The sequence below is a fragment of the Carcharhinus amblyrhynchos genome, chromosome 9, assembly GCF_965287045.1.
Source record: "Carcharhinus amblyrhynchos chromosome 9, sCarAmb.v2.hapA, whole genome shotgun sequence".
NCBI classification, from domain to species: Eukaryota; Metazoa; Chordata; class Chondrichthyes; order Carcharhiniformes; family Carcharhinidae; genus Carcharhinus; species Carcharhinus amblyrhynchos.
The window spans coordinates 51,248,009-51,267,892 of NC_137332.1; the positions used below are offsets into that span (position 1 = coordinate 51,248,009).

General features: G+C 41.4%; 1 protein-coding gene across 2 annotated transcripts in view; it reads left to right on the forward strand.

The window, feature by feature from the left end:
* Positions 1-1,018: 1,018 nt before the first annotated feature.
* The window catches only part of jak1 (Janus kinase 1), a 104,478-nt gene continuing 85,612 nt past the window's right edge, over positions 1,019-19,884 (forward strand). Inside the window, exon 1 of one of the 2 annotated variants that reach the window (XM_080195614.1) lies at positions 1,019-1,251. In XM_080195614.1, coding sequence (XP_080051740.1) covers positions 1,173-1,251 — 79 coding nt within the window. In that variant the 5' untranslated portion in view covers positions 1,019-1,172. Of the gene's footprint in view, positions 1,252-7,263; positions 7,543-19,884 lie in introns of those variants that run through there. The other variant, XM_080195615.1, reaches the window with a different exon arrangement.

Genomic DNA, 19,884 nt, shown 5'->3' on the forward strand with positions numbered 1-19,884 from the left:
TTTATTAACATTTAGCCAGTCCTAATTTCAAACATGTGCAGTTACTCCAGATGAGTAGCCACATTTTATTGGTGGACTAAAATATGAATTTGTGATACCAACAAATGTGTTCCGGATGCTTTCCGTTTTGCCAAAATCAAACTAAATGAGAAAAAAATTGAATAACTTTTGAGTTTCGAATTTTTGGTGGAAAAATGAGGTCGTGCAACGTAAAGCGTGTTTATTAGTGTCGCAAGTAACACTGCAGTAGAGTTACTGTGAAAACCCTCGTAGTTTAAAGTCACGTTTCATTAAACGGATGTTCTGTTTACTGCCATCTATGCTGTGGATTTGCCAGCGTTGGATTGGGGTAAACACAGTAAAAAAAAGTCTAACAACACCAGGTTTACCTAGTGCATACATTTAGAAACAGTGTTACTATAGTGTCACCTTAGATGCTTAAACAGTCGAATGAGTTTTACCAGCTACGTGTTTTGACGAGTGACTAATATTGTGTTTGCTGTGATTGCAGCCCCTACTCATTTACCGTTTCCGGCGGGGTGGAAAAATCTCACGTTTTACATCGGAAATACAACCTTTAGAAATTGTCTCGGAGAGAGAGAAAAAATGCATATACGAAAGCCATCTGAACTTTCTAGATTGCTGTGTATTTTTTTTTGGGGGGGGGCGGGGGGAGTTGCTTTATTTAAAGCAAAACCAAGAAGTTTTTTTTCCCACTAAGATTTTTTTAAAACTCCAAATTGCAAAGTTTTTTCATTTCAGTCCCTCTAAACGGGTTCGATTCCAGTTGTTTCTGTTATGACGCACTCTGGGGATGAGTGATAGAGGGGCCGAAAACGCGCATTCATGATCAAAAACGTTGCAAATGACGGGGAAGAGTTATTAGTTGATCACTGCTCCATCACAGCACGTTGGCCAAATATTTTTAGCTGCCTCACCGTGAGTAGTGGAACTTGCACGCCTAACCCACATTGTCAGAGTTGCGGAAAGGCAGGGACATTCTGGGAATGTTTCTGCTGCAGTGGGTAACAGAAACTGATGGTGTTGGTTGGTTGAGCAAATGCTTCTGTAGGATTCGCTGCCCTGCAGGACCCCACTCATGCCGATTTTAGCCAGTGTCGACATCTACTTTGCGGTGCTTCCAGAAACTCAACTCTCGAACGTCAAGTCAAATGAAATGCAGCTTATGCTGGTCATCGCTGCCAACAGGAAATAAGAGCTGCAAATGGAAATGTCCAATCTACGTACATGGTATGGGAGTTTGAAGTATGCCATACCTCTGCATATTTATCTGATTTGGTATGAAAACGCTGGATTATGAATTGTTGACGCTGTTACAAAAGAAAACACATGGTGTCTTCCCAAAACGGCAAAATCAGAACTTTCTGGTTACTGGTATCCCTATATCGCAGGATTGTGAAGTGGTCATTTGGGAACAGGCACATCCTGGAAATCCGTTGGATATCATTGTCCGAAATCTAGAATTCTACGTTCAAAATAATTGGACGAACAGGGGATAGATACAGTGTGTCATTCCCATACAGTTTCCAAACTTCAACTAAAATTAGATGCGCTTGGTGTGAGCTTGTGCAAAGTCAGTTTGTGTAATTCGCTTCAATTTCGGGAGCAAACTGATTGTCCTGGCGATCTAAAAGTCATCGGTCAATACTAAAAATATTGTCCTTGATGTATTGACTCGAGATTTCTACAGTAAACAATTGGCTGAAATCAAGTGCCGACTGCTGCTGCCAAATGCAAGGGCTTTCAGTCCTTCAACTCGCTTACAATTAATGTCCTCCGCTGTAAAAGCGGACATGATTCTTGGGAATCAGATGTAATGTTAACGAGAAATGCCCGCCCCTGTAGTACGGGTAGCACGCTACAGGTCATCTGATTTCCCGTAAATTTCATTTGGTTAAAAGCCGCTGCGCCTCCGCCCTACATTTCTCAGATACTTGAATTTGAGGTGAAGCTTTTGAATCGGGTAAAAAAAAGACTGAGTCCCTATCAGGTGCTAGCGAAATCCAGCGGTGCGTCTCCCAGTGTGTTTAACACCAATTCCCATTCCCATCTGGACAAATAATCAATATGTGATGGGAAATGTACCATTTCAGCCATGAACCACTGTCGGTAAATATTCTCAACCCACGTACACTTTCTGGCACTTGCGTCTGTTCTACGCAAGCCTCAGTGCGGAAGTCCCTCCCCTTGAACACATTGGAGAATGTTGTATTTGGGTCACATTGCCGCCTGCGTTACTTTTCAGTGGTGAAACCTTTCCCAGCACCGTATAGTCAGACCAACATATCTGCATACTAACCAAATAAACGAACTCAAATTAACTTAAGGACAAATTAAAAAGGGCAGCTCCCCAAAAGGAGGGGGAACAGCCCGAACAAAAAAACGAAGTCAAAAGGAAACTTAAAACATTCAAATTAAAATGTGATTTTCGGGGTTTGTTATACACCCCAGTCCTTGCGATGCCCAGCGGGCAAGGAAGGTGTCAACTGTGCCCGTGGACACTGCATGCTCCCTCTCCAGGGACACCTGGCCACGAAAGTAGCCACGGTAGAGGGGCAGATAGGATGGACGACCCCGTCGATCGCCCGCTGCCTGGACCTGTTGATGGTGCACCTCGCCAGGCCCAGGAGCAGGTCCACGAGGGGGTCGCCATCCTGACCCTCCCTTCTTAGCAACGGGTGCCTATAGATCAGGAGCGTCGGACTGAAGTGCAAACAAAACATCAGTAAAAGGTTTTTGAGAAAAAAAGGATGTGCAACCTAAGACATAAAACATAGACATGGTCCATGGACTCCACAAGACTACAAAAGGCCAACACATCTGTACACGCTACAGCCAAAAACAAACAGTATTTTAAAATAATCACCCTTGTTAAATTGGGATAATAATTAAACATAATAAATATTCATTTCAATTAAAAAGTGTATAGTGTATTATATCATTGAAATTCCTCACCACTACACAATTAATTACTTTGAAACGTAGTAATTCATACAAAAACAATGAGAACTTATTACCAACCTTTACATTTATCAGTCTTAAGTGTTGTGTCAAATATTGGCACGGTTGTGAAACATTTTTTAATCAAAGTTCCTTAGGTAGCACCCTCCAAACCCACAACTACCTGGGAACACTACCTGGAGGTTCCCCTCTAAGTCATTCACCATCTTGACTTGGAAATGTATTGCTGTTCCTTCACTGCTGCTGGTTCAAAATCCTGGAACTCCATCCCTAATAGCACAGTGGGTGTATCCACACCTCCGGGACTGCAGCAGACCAAAAACACAGGTCACCATCACCTTCTTGAGATCAAATAGGGATAGGCATTAAATGCTGGTCTAGCCAGAGATTTCCCCTCCCATAAAACAAATTTAAAAAGAGGATTTTTCTGATCTGGAACCAGAAATATTTAAGCAGTTCCAACTGTTCTTTCATTGGCCCGAGAGGTTAGAAGCAGGCACAATTACTTGCACTTAGCTTATTTATTCAAGTTTAATGTCCCTTCATGCTGAACAGTTGTTGAGAGGCTTTAACAGGAAAGTTCAACACCATAAATGTTCCAGAGCACCACTGAACATCTTCCCCAGACAAAATGAAGTCTGTCTTTAACATATTGACGAATCATAGTTCTTTCCAAGAACTCTTATGCAGCTCTAAGAGTCATCCAGACTTGACCCATTAGCTTTGTTCTCTCTCCACAGATGCAGCCAGAGCTGAGATTTTTTTTAGTTTTTGTTTCAGGTTCCAGCATCTGCAGTAATTTGCTTTTATATTAATGCTTGCTGTTTGCAGACAATGCAATTTTATCGTAAAGAAACTTCACACATCCCCCATAGTTGTTGTGATTTACATCCTACATTGCCCTTTAATATCTCTTGTTCTATCCAACTTGTTGCAATATAGTGCAGTGATTGAGTTGGTGTTAATTGTTTAAATATAGCTAAAAGATAGAAAATTAAAGCATTCTTCTAAAAAATGAACTTGTACTAATAACTGAATCTTGAAGTTTTCTTCAGCTTTATGTGCTCACTTTTGGGATCAAAATAATGACTTCCAAATTCTTAAAATATTTATTTTTAATTAACTATTTTCTGAAATAGTAAACGTCCTTTTCTGTTTGTTTTGTCCTAGAGAGGGAGGCAGCAGGCGAGAAATTATAGGCCAGTTAGCATGACTTCGGTCATTGGCAAGGTTTTAGAGTCCATTATTAAAGATAAGATGGCAGAGTACTTGGAAGTGCCTGATAAAGTAGGACTGAATCACCATGGCTTTGTCAAGGGGAATTCATGTCTGACAAATCTGTCAGAGTTCTTTGAGGAGGCAACAAGGAAGTTAGATAAAGAAGTACCAGTGGGTATGATTTATTTAGATTTCCAGAAGGCTTTTGACAAGGCGCCACATAGGAGACCATTCAATAAGTGCCCATGGTATTAAGGGTAAGATCCAGGCATGGATGGAGGATTGGCTGACTGGCAGGAGGCAGAGAGTGAGGATAAAGGGGTATTTTACAGGATGGCAGCCCGTGAGTAGTGGTGTGCCTCAGGGGTCAGTGCTGGGACCACAACTTTTCACAATATACATTAACGACTTGGGGGAAAGAACTGAAGGCACTGTTACTAAGTTTGCAGATGATACAAAGATATGTAGTGGGACAGGTAGTATTGAGGAAGCAGGGGGGCTGCAGAAGGACTTGGATAAGTTAGGAGAGTGGGCAAAGTAGTGGCAGATAGAATACAATGTGGAAAAGTGTGAGGTTATGCACTTTGGAAGGAGGAATGGAGGCATAGACTATTTTCTAAATAGGAAAATGCTTAGGAAATCAGAAACACAAAGGGAATTGGGAGCCATTGTTCAAGATTCTCTTAAGGTTAACGTGCAGGTTCAGTCAGCAGTTAGGAAGGCAAATACAATGTTAGCATTCATGTCAAGAGGGCTAGAATACAAAGCAGGGATGTACATCTCAGGCTGTATAAGGCTCTGGTCAGACCCCATTTAGAGTATTGTGAGCAATTTTGGGCCCCATATCTAAGGAAGGATGTGCTGGCCCTGGAAAGGGTCCAGAAAAGGTTCACAAGAATGATCCCTGGAATGAAAAGCTTGTTGTATGAGGAATGGTTGAGGACTTTGGTTTTACTTGGAGTAAAACTGTACTTGGAGCTTAGAAGGATGAGGGGGCATCTTATTGAAACTTAGAGGATACTGTGAGACTTGGGTAGAGTAGACGTGGAGAGGATGTTTCCACGTAGGAAAAACCAGAACCAGGGGGCACAGTCTCATATTAAAGGGACGATCTTTTAAAACAGAGATGAGGAGGAATTTCTTCAGCCAGGGAGTGGTGAATCTGTGGAACTCTTTGCCACAGAAGGCTGTGGAGATCAGGTCATTAAGTGTATTTAAGACAGAGATAGATAGGTTTCTGATTAATAAGGGGGTCAGGGGTTATGGGGAAAAGGCAGGAGAATGGGGATGAGAAAAATATCAGCCATGATTGAATGGCGGAGCAGACTTGATGGGCCAACTGGTCTAATTCTGCTCCTCTGTCATATGGTCTTCTAGTCTCCTGAATTTAATAGGTTAAAAAAACTGATTGTATCACGGTGCGAGTTCCAAACCTTTACCATGTCCGCTTGTCACACTGATTCTTCCAGATGCCACAGAACATCTGTTAAAAGGAGTAAACTATTATTGATTTAAACATAAAACAGAATATCCCCATTAACCACCACTAATCTTCTGGTGGTTGAGATGCACCATCTCTTACCAAGTATCAATCAATTTGTAGAAAAAAACTGGGTAAAAGCCAATTACTGCGGATGCTGGAATCTGAAGCCAAAAGAGAAAAGGCTGGAAAATCTTTGACAAAAGATCATCTGGACGCGAAACTTAAAGTCTTTTCTCTCCTTACAGATGCTGCCAGACCTGCTGAGATTTTCCAGCATTTTCTGTTTTCGTTTCAATCAATTTGTAGGACAGGAAAAAGTGCCCCGATAACTTCCCAATACTGGCAATATCAAGTCTAAACAACCTTCATTTATTTACAAGGAAACAGCAATAATCAACGTCTATACATCGAGAACAAGGTTCGCATTTAACCAAATGCTTGACAGCAAAAATAGATGAAAATCATGTCAGATGGATCATGCCTTGGTATCCCCCGGTCTGCATTTTATTTAAAAAGGATATCATTTATAGAACTGAGTTATTTTTACACCACAAGAGATAGAGATTTAAAATCCCGAAATCCCAGACAGTGAAGCGTAAAGATTCTATGTTCACAAAAAAATCTTCTAACCCCACGCACTCCATCAAAGCGCGAGTATCAGTTACATAAATAACTAACTTTGCTGCAATCGTTGTCATTCTTCCTGAGCTTGAGACTCATACAGTAATACGTTGTTAAATTTATCCCAAACCACTGCTTTGTTTTAGAAACCTGAAAGGCGGGTTTTTGAGATAAAAAGAACATAAAGTAAAAAAAGAGGATGCTGGAAAACCCCAGCAAATCCGACAGCATCTGTGGAGAGAGAAACATAGTTAATGTTTCGAGTCTAATATGACTTCTTCTGTGTCGTTGATGGCGAAGTGCGGAACAGAGATTATTTGTAAGGAAGCTGGACTTTGTAACGATCGACAGCCAGAACAGTTCACTGAATAATTCTTGTGATACGCAAACTTCCATTGTCTTCGTGCGCTGACGACACGTTTATGTTTAAATGTGGTGAAGGGGCGGTGTCGGGAGTGCAGGGGGATCCCGAATGTTCGTGTTGAACCCCGGGGCTTTGATCGAAACAAAGCAAAGAGCTTGGAAACTGTAACAACATTTGCTTGCAACATTAGATCAGATACACTGAGGGGGAGTGCGCGGTGGAACAGCTCTGTGCGCCTCTAAAACTGTGCAGCCGACTGCACAGCTATACCCCAAAGACAGAACAGAGCCATAAATGAGAATTAAATGCACCGAGTAAATACATTCTGATCAGACTCTGCCTGCAGATCCATTATTGTAAGGCCCGGATCCCAAAATGAGCCGCTTGCTCTTTATTGATTCCTCGACTGGGACTTACAAGAATATAGATTTATTTTTTAATACTTCGTCTTTCAGGATTGAGTTACAAACGGAAAGGAAGTTCCGCGCCAGTTAACGAGAAAGGAACTACAATTCCCAGGGACCACAGTGAGAGGCGGGTTCAGGCACTAATCTTTCATTGGTGAACTTGCTCAGACTGTGACCTGACGCTGCGGAGGCCCGTCTGGGCTCCAGCCCACAGGCAGCAGCAGCAGCAGCGCAGCCAGGCTCGGAGCTCCACAGCGTGTAAGGAGGTGGGGGACTGGCCGACTTGCAAGTTTCTATTGCCCTCAGTTATAAACATATCGGGTCTCTCAAACTAGAAATAAAGTCTGTCGGATTCCGGGGCCCTTTCTGTGGCCTTTCTCTACCTGAGAAACGATTTGGCGGGGTTTGTTTTATGTTTACCGAGGAGTATTACCGGATAAGACGAGCAGCCACTCGACAAGGAAGTGGTGAGTAATGCACAAGAGCCGATTTCAGTGAGTTTCAAATGAAACCGATCAGCATTTTGTTACTGACGACGAACATGTTGCGTGCTTGCAACATTTATTGGAGAGAGAAATATACTTTATGCAAATATGTAGAATCATTTAAATACATCGTATCATTTGTTGCATATATGGTCACGTACTCATAAATTGTGTATATTTTTACATATTTGGATATATATACTAAGTATAGGGGAAATATTACACGATTCTTTTTTCAATCACTGTTAAGATCGCCATGAGGGAGGAATTGTCGGGAAAATGTGATTTTCACATTAGTGGAATTCCCCTTTTCCTTAAACAGAAACTTGACTCGGTGCTGAGACCATTTGTTGAAGTGCTCCTGGGAACTCGGTTTCTGTGAGCTTTGTAAGCCACGCTCTCTCGGTCTGTGTTGTTGGGGAGCGAGGGAGACAGTATCGTTTGTTGTGTTTCGCAGGGTGAGGAGAAAGGGTGCACTTCCAATGATCGCTCCTACAAGGGTGCACTTCCAATGATCGACCGTACATTGCGGAAGAGTTTGAAAGGACGGATGGCTGGCAGCTTGTTTATTCCGATCGGTAACAGGCAATTCTTCCTACAGATCTTTTTAAAAGAGGGAACAAAAATGAAAGACGGGATGGCCGTTTGCCTACAACACCTGCAATGGGCAATTCCAACCCCTTTAGTGTAGTCCCAATATCTCAAGGAGGCTTCGCAGAAGCGTTACCAAACATAACTTGACACAGATTTACAAAGGGTATTAGGATAGTTGACCATAAACTTGGTGAAGGAGCTAAGTTTTAAGAAGCCTCTTAAAGAAGGGGGAGAGGTTGTTGGTAAGACGATGAAAGGAAAACAGAAAGATGTCGAGTTTTACACAACCAGCAGATATCTCAAAGCATTTGACTGTAAGATTAGATTCTGCACTCTCCTCCTCTATGAATGGTATGTTCCGTCTATATAGCGCGCAAGAAACAATACTTTTCACTATGTTAATACGTGTGACAATAAGTCAAATCAAATCGATGAAATACTTTAGGAAATCCCTACTGTAAAGCTGGCATATTGGCGCACAACTAATTCTCACATATAGCAACGTGATCATTACCAGCGAATCTTTTTATTAGCGATTTTGACTGAGAGAAACATACTACTCTGGAATAAGTTTTTTTTTACACTACCCAAGCAGGCAGATGGGGCCTAGGTCCTAATGCTTGATCCCAAAGCAACAGGATTGCCGGTCCCGATCTTTGTGTTCAAGGCCTGAAGTGGGATTTGAACCCAGAACCTGGTGAGTTCGAGGCAAGAGTGCCACCAACTGATCCACGGCTGACATACACAATATCGGAATCAGGCAGCTGAATGTTTTAAGTTGAAATGTAAAGTCAAAAACAATTAAAAACCAAAGTGATGAATTTCCTAGTTTGGAAATAAATAACATAGTTAATATTTTGGACACCAATTTGCAGCAGTTACATTCTTTCTAATATATTAGTTATATTTGCATTTTACACTTCCTGAAGTCACAAGGATTTTTGACAATTTCTATTAAATTAGAAGTTCTGGATTAAAATTTGTCAAGTTAGAGGTGTGTTTCTGTTGTCTTGGGTAGATCGTAATTGTGTTAAAGTGTTAATATTTATATTTACAAGACTTTGCTTCAGTATATTTAATATAGTAGAACCTCTATGCTGCTGGTGATACACCAGAGGATATGCAGCAGTGAATCCACGGTCAGCCATTATCCTGCTGGAACCTGGAACCTTTCCAGTCCAATGAAGTGGAGCCCTAATGATCTCAAAAGTATCAAAATAAGTTGGGGTTGTTTTTGAATTATTTGTGAGGATCAGCAGACAAGCCAAACACTGTGTAAATTAGAAAAGTTTTATACTCCAAAAGGTGCAAAAGCACCTTCAGAGGGTTTCTATCTTACTCCAGAGTGACACATTTGTATCACTCTGGAATCACTGTGGAGACATTTGAGTCACTGGGAAGTGGGATGGAATGCATCCCAGGGTTCTGAAGGACATGGCAGAGGTGATAGTAAACGCCTTAGTGATTATTTACCAAACTTCGCTGGATTCCAGGGAAGTGCTGGAAGATTGGAAAACGGCTAATGTTACACCGCTGTTTAAAAAAGGTAGCAGGCAAAAGGCAGGGAATTATAGGGCGGTTAGTTTAACGTCTGTTGTTGGAAAAATGCTTGAATCCGTCATCAAAGAAGAAATAGCGAGGCACCTAGAAAAGAATGGTTTGACAGAGCAGACGCAGCACGGATTCGTTAAGGGGAAGTCGTGTTTGACCAATTTATTGGATTTCTATGAGGATGTGACTTGTGCGGTAGACAGAGGGGAACCGGTGGATGTGGTGTTTCTCGATTTTCAAAAGGCGTTTGATAAGGTGCCGCACAAAAGGTTGCTTCAGAAGGTTAGGGTGCATGGAGTTGGGGGTAAGATGTTAGCGTGGATAGAGGATTGGTTGTCTAATAGGAGGCAGAGAGTTGGTATCAGTGGGTGCTATTCTGATTGGCGGTTGGTGACTAGTGGAGTGCTGCAGGGATCAGTGCTGGGGCCTCAGCTATTTACCATTTATATAGATGACCTGGAGGAGGGGGCTGAGTGTAGGGTAACGAAATTTGCTGATGACACGAAGATGAGTGGAAAAGCAAATTGTGCGGAGGGTGTGGAAAGTCTGCAGAGGGATCTGGATAGGCTAAGTGAGTGGGCGGGGACCTGGCAGATGGAGTACAATGTTAGCAAGTGTGAGGTTATCCACTTTGGCAGGAATAATAGTAGGAGAGATTACTATTTAAAGGGCGAAAAGCTGCAGCGTGCTTCGGTGCAGAGGGACCTGGGGGTCCTTGTGCATGAGTCACAAAAACCCAGTCTGCAGGTGCAGCAGGTGATCAAGAAGGCAAATGGAATGTTGGCCTTTATAGCGAGGGGGATAGAATATAAAAGTAGGGAGGTCTTGCTGCAACTGTACAGGGTACTGGTGAGGCCGCAGCTGGAGTACTGTGTGCAGTTTTGGTCGCCGCACTTGCGCAAGGATATTTTGGCCTTGGAGGGAGTGCAGAGGAGGTTCACTAGGCTGATACCAGAGATGAGGGGGTAGGACTATGAAGAGAGACTAAATAGACTGGGTCTGTACTCGTTGGAGTTTAGAAGGATGAGGGGGAATCTTATAGAGACATATAAGATAATGAAAGAGATGGATAGGGTAGAGGTAGGGAGACTCTTCCCGCTCAAAGGATAGCAGGACTAGCGGGCACAGCCTCAAGATAAGGGGGGGTCAGTTTAGAATGGAGTTGAGGAGAAACTTCTTCACTCAAAGGGTGGTGAATCTCTGGAATTCTCTGCCTGTTGAAGTGGTGGAGGCTACCTTGCTAAATATATTTAAGTCACGGGTAGATAGGTTTTTGACAGACAAGGGAATTAAGGGTTATGGGGAGAAAGCGGGAAAGTGGAACTGAGCCACGACAGATCAGCCATGATCTTATTGAATGGCGGGGCAGGCTCGAAGGGCTAGATGGCCTACTCCTGCTCCTATTTCTTATGTTCTTAAGTTTGCAAGCCCAGCAGTGCAATTGCAATTTCCAGTATTTCAGTTCTGATGTGTTAGGGAACATCATAAGCTATCCAGCTATCCTGTACTTCCCTCCCCTCAAGACACCAGACAAAACTTTTGAAATTTTAAATCAGCCTTTATTCAAGCTATAGCAAAGGATCTGTTTTCCACCACAAGCTCCCTGGACAAAGGAATACAATGGTAATTATACTTTTAGGCTTAACTACAAGTAATTTGCATACACCAATTGGAATTGTACGTTTATTCAAAGGTAATCAATATCCTGTCACAATCAATATTTCTGATTATTGCATTTGTTTCTCACAATAGCATTTAACCAATTACAGTAACTCTGTGCATGACTAATTCCAATTCCAATTCCAATCACCAACAAGGCGCATACATATACCTTTACTATCAACAAACATGTCGATTGCCTGGCATCCTGAGCAGTGATTTATGGCTTCTCAAAACCCATTTGCAATTCTTGCCTGGTATCTGGAAAGTAGTGATATATGTAATTATAGTTCTCTTGTGGTCTACCAAGGCGCCGCCTGCCCGCCGCCCCCCCCCCCCCCCGCAAGTGCACCTTAGCCGTTTCCCAGAGATTTTACAGCAATTGATGATTTTTAACCCTTCAGATGAAAAGTCATTAACTTGAAATTTTATCTAAGTTTCTCTCTGCACATCTGCTGAGCGTTTCTAGCCAACATCTGTAGTACTTTGCTTCAGTAAAAGTTGGACATTTGGTGAGGGTGAGAATTTTGTGCAGCGTGGGAAGGAGTACTATTGTTTTTTATCCAGTACTCGTGTTCTTGGCAAATATTTAATTTAATCTACCTATAACTTCAACTAGATCATTAGTTAAAATGTTTTAAGCTAAGTAGATGAAATAGATAAATGTTAATTAAATAAAATAAGGTAATGGATTGATGGCAGTGCAGATGGTGTGCCACTACAGTAGCATGGGGTGGTTTGCGGTGAATATGTGATCTAGGATATTCACTTCTGCCGAGTATGACTTTGAGTTAAGCAGATAAGGGGACCAGTTGCAGTGCTGCAGGCACCTGAGTGTATGCCCTTATCCAATAGGTATGAGGTTTTTATTGCCTGTGTGGCTAAGGCAGCAAGGTGGATGAGCAACCAGATATGACACGTTGGTACAGGAGGCCATTCAAGTTGAGGGGGGGGGTGCGACTAGAAAGGAATGTGCTATTGATAGGGCCAATATAACTGGAGATAACTACTGTTCTTTGGAGCCGTGACCATGTGTTCTCAAGGTTGTGTTGCCTGCCTGTTCATGGTTAAAGCTATCTCTCCACAGCTAGTAAAGAATTTGGAGTGCAAGGGGAAGAATCCAGTTGTCTGCATATAGAGGGGATGTTATGGCAAAGTGGTAATGTCACTGAAATAGTAATTTGAGTAATGACTAGAACCAGGCTAATTCACTGGAGACATGGGTTCAGATCCCACCATGGTAACTAGTGGAATTTAAATTCAATTAATAAATCTGGAATATAAAATTAGTCTCATAATGGTGACCATTGCAAATATCATTGATTGATGCACTAATGTCTCATTAGGGAAGGAAATCTGTCACCTGTACCTGATCTGGCTAACATGTGACTCTTAACTGCCCTCTGAGATGGTCTAGCAAGTCATTCAGTTCAAGGGATGGGCAACAACTGCTGACCATGCCATTGACACCCACGGCCCATGGGATCAGAATGGTGAAAGTGACTCTACTAAGAATGTTTAATAAGTGGAACTTCATAGATAATTTCTGGATTACTGTGTGAGCTATATGTAAATTGGCACAGGCTGAAATAGATCAGAAAGTTGTATCTGTGGCTGAAAGAATAATGTGGGAGACAGAATTTTGATTCATGGACACAGGCAACTGTATAGGGGACAGAGGGAACTATTCTGATGGGAAAGACTTCACTTAAACAAGCTTAGGGCCAATGCCCTAACAGATCAATGAACGAGGACTGCAGGTTCAATTTAAAAGGTGGGGCAATAATGCAGTGGAGAGTTCAGGTGAGGGGAAGTTTTTAAACTCAATAGAGAACTTAAGGTACAGTGATTAGAGAAGTTAAGGCGATAGCGTAGTGATTTGAGTAAAGATAAGCACAGAGTGATGAGGAGGGAGAAAAAGCTTGATTGCAACTAAATAGTAATGCTGCATCAATTAGATCCAATCAAGGAAAAATGGTAACAAATTACAATTAACGATGCTTTATCTGAATGCGTGAAGCCTTCGTAACAAGACAGACAAATGAGCAACACAGGAGAATAGCTATTAAAGGGATGCATGCTGAACAAGATTGGGAACTAAATATTCCAGGATACGTGACATTTTGAAAAGATGCACAAAATGGAAAACAAGTGAGATGGCTTTTTTTTTCTGTTCATTCATGAGATGTGGGTGTCACTGGGTAGGTCAACATTTATTGGCCATCCCTAATCGTCCTTGAAAAGGTAGTGGCGTGCTGCCTTCTCAAACCGCTATAGTCTGTGCCATGTAGGTACACCGCATAGTGCAGCTAGGAAGAGAGTTCCAGGATTTTGATGGTGACGGTGAAGTAATAGCAACGTAGTTCCATGTCAGGAAGTTGTGTCTCGGAAGGGAACGTGAAGCTGGTGGTATTTCCATACATCTGCTGCTTGCATTTTTCTTCGTTGTAGATGTTGCGGAATTGGAAGGAGCTGTTGAAGGAACCATGGTGAGTTTTTGTGATGAATCTTGTAGATGGTGCATACTGCTGCCACTAGGCTTTGGCATGGAGGAAGTTAATGTTGAAGATGGTGGATGAAGTGCCTGCCAAGCAGTCTGCTTTGTCCTGAATGGTGTTGAGCTTCTTGAGCATTCTTCCAGGCTAATAGAGAGTATTTAATCACATTCCTGCCTTGTAGCTGGTGGATAGGCTTTGGGATGTTAGAGGCTGAGTTACTGTCTTCCAGAATTCCAGTCTCTGACTGCTGTAGGTACAGTATTTATGTGGTGGGTCCAGTTCAGTTTTTGATCAGTTATAATCCCCAGGATGTTGACAGTGGGAGAGTCAATGATGGTAATACCATCAAGGGGAAATGGTTAGATTCTCTCATTTTGCTCGGTGTTTGATGGCATGAATGTTATTTGCCGCTTTTCAGCCAAGGCTGGATTATTGTCCTGATCTTTTCTCATATGGATACAGATTACTTCAGTATCTGAGGACTCTCAAATGGAGCTGATCATAGTGCAGTTATTCATGAAGAAAGGTCATTGATGAAGCAGCTGATGTTGTTTGGGCATAGGGTACTACCCTGAGGAGCGACCGTCTGATGTCCCAGGATTGAGATAATTGACATGCAACAATCACAACCATCTTTCTTTATGAGAGATGTGACTCCAATTAAAGGAAAGTTTTCCCCCTTTGACTTCAATTTTGTTATGGCTTCTTGATGCCACAGTTGGTCAATTGCTGCCTTATGTCAAAGGCAGTCACTGTCACTTTGCCTCTTGAATTCAGCACTTTTATCCATGTTTGGATCAAGGTCAAGATCTGAATCCAAATTGAGTATCACTGAGCAGGATATTGCTGAATAAATGCTGCTTGATAGCAATATCAGTGACACTTTACATCAATTTGCAGATGATCAAGAGGAAATTGATGGGATGGTAATTGACCAGGTTGGATTTGCCCTGCTCTGATAGTAAAAGACTAGATAAAAGAGTAATGGTCAGGAATGATCTTCGTTTGGAAGAGCAAAATTTAGAACTACTAAAGCCAGAACCAAAAAAAATACGGGACTGAAAACAATGGTAGGAATATTTTGTAAGATCCCTAAAGGTAGTTATACTGTTAGTGCATTGGTCAAGAAATAAGTCAAGCTTGTAACAGAGGCAATAGAATACCATTTGTGACAGCAATCATTCTACTGGACATTATCAAATAGACAAAAGTAGTTTGGAGAATGAGTTCATGGAATGCATTCAAGGCAGTTTCCTGGAACAATGAGAGAATATATTATTTTAGATCTTGCTTGTGTACTGAGACTAGATTGCTTAATAATCTCATAATTAGTATCGTCTGGGAATGAGTGATCATAATACGATAGAATTTCACATCAAATTTGAAGTGATTCACTTAAGTATGCAACTAGAATATTAAACTTAAACAAAACCAATTACAGAGCTATGGGTCAGGCAAGACTAAGATAGATTGGGAAATTAAATACGAAGGTACCGGTTAAGCAATTGTGAACTAATACACTTACGATTGAGGGGAAGAAAAACTCCATGGGAAAAATAATTCACCCCATGGCTAACGAAGAGGTTAAAGGATGATGTTAGATTTAAAAAAAGAAGCTTGTACAATTGTTAAAAACAGTAGTAAGGTCTGAGGATTTGGAGAGTTTTAGAACAAAGGATGCCCAAAATTAATAAAGTGGGAAAAGTTAGAATGTAGAAAGACTAACCAGAAATATAAAAACAAATTGTTTGAGCTTTTACAAGTATATGAAAAGGAAGATAGCAACAATAGTATATGTGGGTCCATTAAAAGCTGAGACAGGAGAAATTATAATGGAGACTAAGGGACCGGAAGAGAAATTGAACATATATTTGATGACGGCCTTCATAGGAAAAGAGAAAAAAAATTCCACCAGTAATGGTGGGGAACCCAGGGTCTAATGATCTTAAGAAACAAAAATTAATTATCAGTAAAGAAAAATACTGGAGGAATTAATAGTGACATGCCTTAGATCTGATCTACACAAGGTTTCTCACTGAGTTGACTGCAGAGATTGTGAGTGCAGTTTTGAAATGGTCCCAGTGGATAGGAAGGCAGAAAATACAAACTACTATTCAATAAAGGAGGGAGAAAGAAAATGGGGAACTACAGATCAGTTAGCCTGACATCAAGTGGTCAGGGAAATGCTGCAATCCATTATTAAGGTAATGGTAGCACAGTGATTAGCACTGCTACCACACGGTGTCAGGGACCCAGGTTCAATTCTGGCCTTGGGTGACTGTCTGTGTAGAGTGCACATTCTCCCTGTGTCTGCATGGGTTTCCTCCAGGTGCTCCGGTGTCCTCCCACAGTCCAAAGATGTGCGGGTTAGGTTGATTGGCCATGCTAAATTGACCCTCGTGTCAAGTTATTAGCAGGGTAAAGTTTCACTGGGTTTATTCCTGGGCTTTCCTGTATTGTCCTAATGAGTAGAATAAGCCTATACTCTCTGGAGTTTAGAAGAATGAGAGTTGAGAACTTGAGTGGCTAGAGATGAGAGAAGGATCACCTATCAGTACAAAAGCAAAATGTTGCAGAAAATGGAAATAAAACCAGAAATACTCAAGCAGTCTGGCAGCATCTGTGGCATTCAGGTTGTGATTTTTTTTTATATATCAGAACTCTGTTGTTTGTCAACTCTGTTTCTCTCTACATCGGCACTGCCTGACCTACACAGTATTCCCAGCATTTTCTGTTTCCATTTTAACTCACGTAACTTAGTTTGTGAATAGGTGTCTTTCAAAAAGCAAAGACCCTGTTTCCACCCAAAAGCATTTTAACCAGCTGTCTGTAAAAAGATGAAGTATAGACAGAGATAATCAAGCACCTTAGCCCAACGTCAGAAGATTACTGCCTACTGCAAGGAGATGTCACATTTTTACATTTTCCACGACAGTTTTCATGAGATTGCTAATTTAACTTCCTTTCTAATTCAGCCAGAAAGAAATGAGATATTCCACCTGTGGATTTGGATTGGGGTTGCTGAAGCAAAAAACTGGGTTGTGGCAGAGTTAGGGTTTCTCTGGGCAGATTAATCAAGATGGATTGAAAGTTTTTCTTAATGTGTAAATTGTCTGGTGATGCTGGAAAAATCCATTGCCCAGTTAATGCATTTCTATTCACGTGGGATGTGAAAGAAGGGTCAGGATTGAGGTATATATTGGGTCCTTGCTTTGAACTGCGAATGGTACAGAGTTTTGTAATGAATGGAGCCTCTGCCTTCCACTTACAAAGCTCAGAGAGGGCAAGGCAAGTGAGAAAGGACCCTCAATGCTGAGCCTTCCGGCAGCCCTGGCCTTCGGCACCCAAAGCATTATTGGTAGTTGTGGAGCCCTGAAGGAGATTCACGCTTTGAATTGCGTCCAGCATTTTCTGGTATTATTTCACAACAAGTTGATTTTGGCATTCAACACTGAGTGTCAGTGTTCAGTTTATATGCTGTTATTTAATATGGTTCATTGATGCTGATCCCAATAGGATCAGTTGTAGTTGGAGATTTGGCTAACTGGGTTCAGGATCAGCGACAACATGATAGCTTTATAGATGACCAAACTTTGGATTTTCTGGCACCTGCCAGGACAATAGGCTGAGAGGGAACTAACTTTATCATGAAGCTTATTTTCATAACATGTTACTTATTGCATTTCTATTGGAACGTGTTGTAGCACAGCGGTGAATGCAAAGATTGTCTTTCTAGAACAGTAGTAATGGGCTTACTTCCATATGTCTATACTCATTGACAGGATGTGGTTGCTACTGGCAGGGCCAATACTTATTGCCCATCCCTGATTGCCCTTGAGAAGAAAGTGCTGAGCTATCTTCTTGAATTATTGCAGACGCACATATTAATACTAGGGAAGGACTACGAGGACTTTGATCAAGCAATAGTGAAGGAATGTCAATAGTGTTCCGAGTCAGGATGGTGTGTGATTTGCATGTGGTGGTGTTCTCATGAGCTTGCTGCCTTTGTTTTTCTAGGTGGGAGAGATTGCAGCTTGGAAGGTGCTGTCAAAGGAGTCTTGATGAATTGCTGCAGTGCATCTTGTAGATGCTATACACTGTGTGCTGGTGGTAAAGGGAGTGAATGTTTAAAGTGGACTGCCGATCAAGCAAGCCATTTTGTCCTGGATGGTGTTGAGCTTAAGTGTTGCTGCAGATCTGCTCTAATCCAGCTAAATGGACATGAACAATAAGTTTTGGAGACTCTGCAGCTAAAGTTACTTGCCCAGAATGCCCAGCCTCTGACTTGTTCTTGTAGCCACAGAATTTAATTGCATTACTCCTGAGTCCATAGAATTGTTACAGCACAATAGAAGGCTCACCATAAGGGTACCAGCTCTCCAAATAAGCAATTCATCTAGTGCAATTCCCCTGCCTTCTCCTTTCCATATTGGCCAGTTCAGTTTCTGATCAATATTAACCCCTAGAATGTTGTTGATACTTTATTCAACAACGGTAACACGGTTGAATGTTAAAAAAGGTGGTTTGATTTTCTTGTTGCAGATGCTTATCGCTTGGTACTTCTGTTACTTGTAACCTGTCAGTCCAAGCCTGAATGTTGTCCAGATATGTAGACTACTTCATGATCTGAGAAATTGTGAATGATACTGAATACTATGCAATAATCAGTGAAATTTCTGACATTATGATGGAGAGTAGGTCATATTGATGACGCAATTGAAGGTCACAGGCCCGATGACACAACTCTGAGGACTGAGATAATTGGCCTCCAACATGCACAACCATCTTACTTTCTGCTAGATATCATTCCAACCTATGGAGTCCTTGCTTCCAATTGACTTCAATTCTGGTAGTTTTCCTTGATCCCACATTCAGTCAAAGGCAGCCTTGATATCAAGGGTTGTCAGTCGCAACTTATCTAAGGAATTCAACTTTGTCCAGGTTTCACCCAAGGCTGTAAAAGGATCATGAGCTGAGTGTTGCTGGCAAAACCCAAAATGAGCAGTGGCATGCAGACTATTGCTGAGTAGGTGCTGTTTGATAATATTGTCAGTGATATCTTCCATCACTTTGCAGATGATTGAGAGTAGAGTGACGGGGTGATAATTGGTCAGATTACATTTGTCCTGCTTTTTGTGCACAGAGCATATCTACTCAACTTTTCACATTGTCAGATGCATGTGTTATAACGGTACTGGAAAGCTTATTGAGTTACATGGCTAGGTCTGAAAGATTGTTCATGTGGAGCAGTTTTAACTCACAGCAACAAAGTAATGATAAAAGTTGTTGATACAGACTTTATGGGCCAAATTGCCTCCTGCACTGTATGGATTCTTTACATTTCAGAATCCCCCATACCCAAGTATGGGGGATTCTTAGTGCATACTTGGTTAGTGGCTATGTACAGTCTTCAGGAGTAATGCAATAGCAATGGCAATTATTTTAAAATCATTGGGAAAAAAAACCTCTGAAAATTAAATAATACCCTGAATTTGAACACTAACTTTGATTCAGGAAAATAAACTACTCTAGTGCAAAAATAGTGTAATTCTTTAAGTGTCAATCAGGTTTTTAAACAAACAGGAGAGCACATCAAGGACATATTCTGTTATTACAGCCTCTTAAATGTTTCAGTTGTTCTTGGACAATTAGAGCACTGAAGCTGTTATAAGCTTTTGAAGCCCAGTCAAGCATTTATAATGGCTACAGCTGTCATAACATTGCCTGAGACTGATAGACCAGTGTCTCATTTCCATTTCAAAGCAGTGTGTGTGTCAAGCAACGAGGGGAATGGGGCAGAGATTTTTTTTCAACTTCACAGGAAAGGGTTCTTTTTAAAAGCCAAAAGCTGCCAGGATTTTAACATTTCTAATGCATTATGGCACTTTCAATAATTGGAAAAATACTGGAATGCATTTCAACAATAACAGAATGCTACTTAATGGAAGGGCCAAAGTTTGCAGGACAGATTCCTATGACAGATGTATTAAAAACATATCTACATTACTGTTTCTAGTCAAGG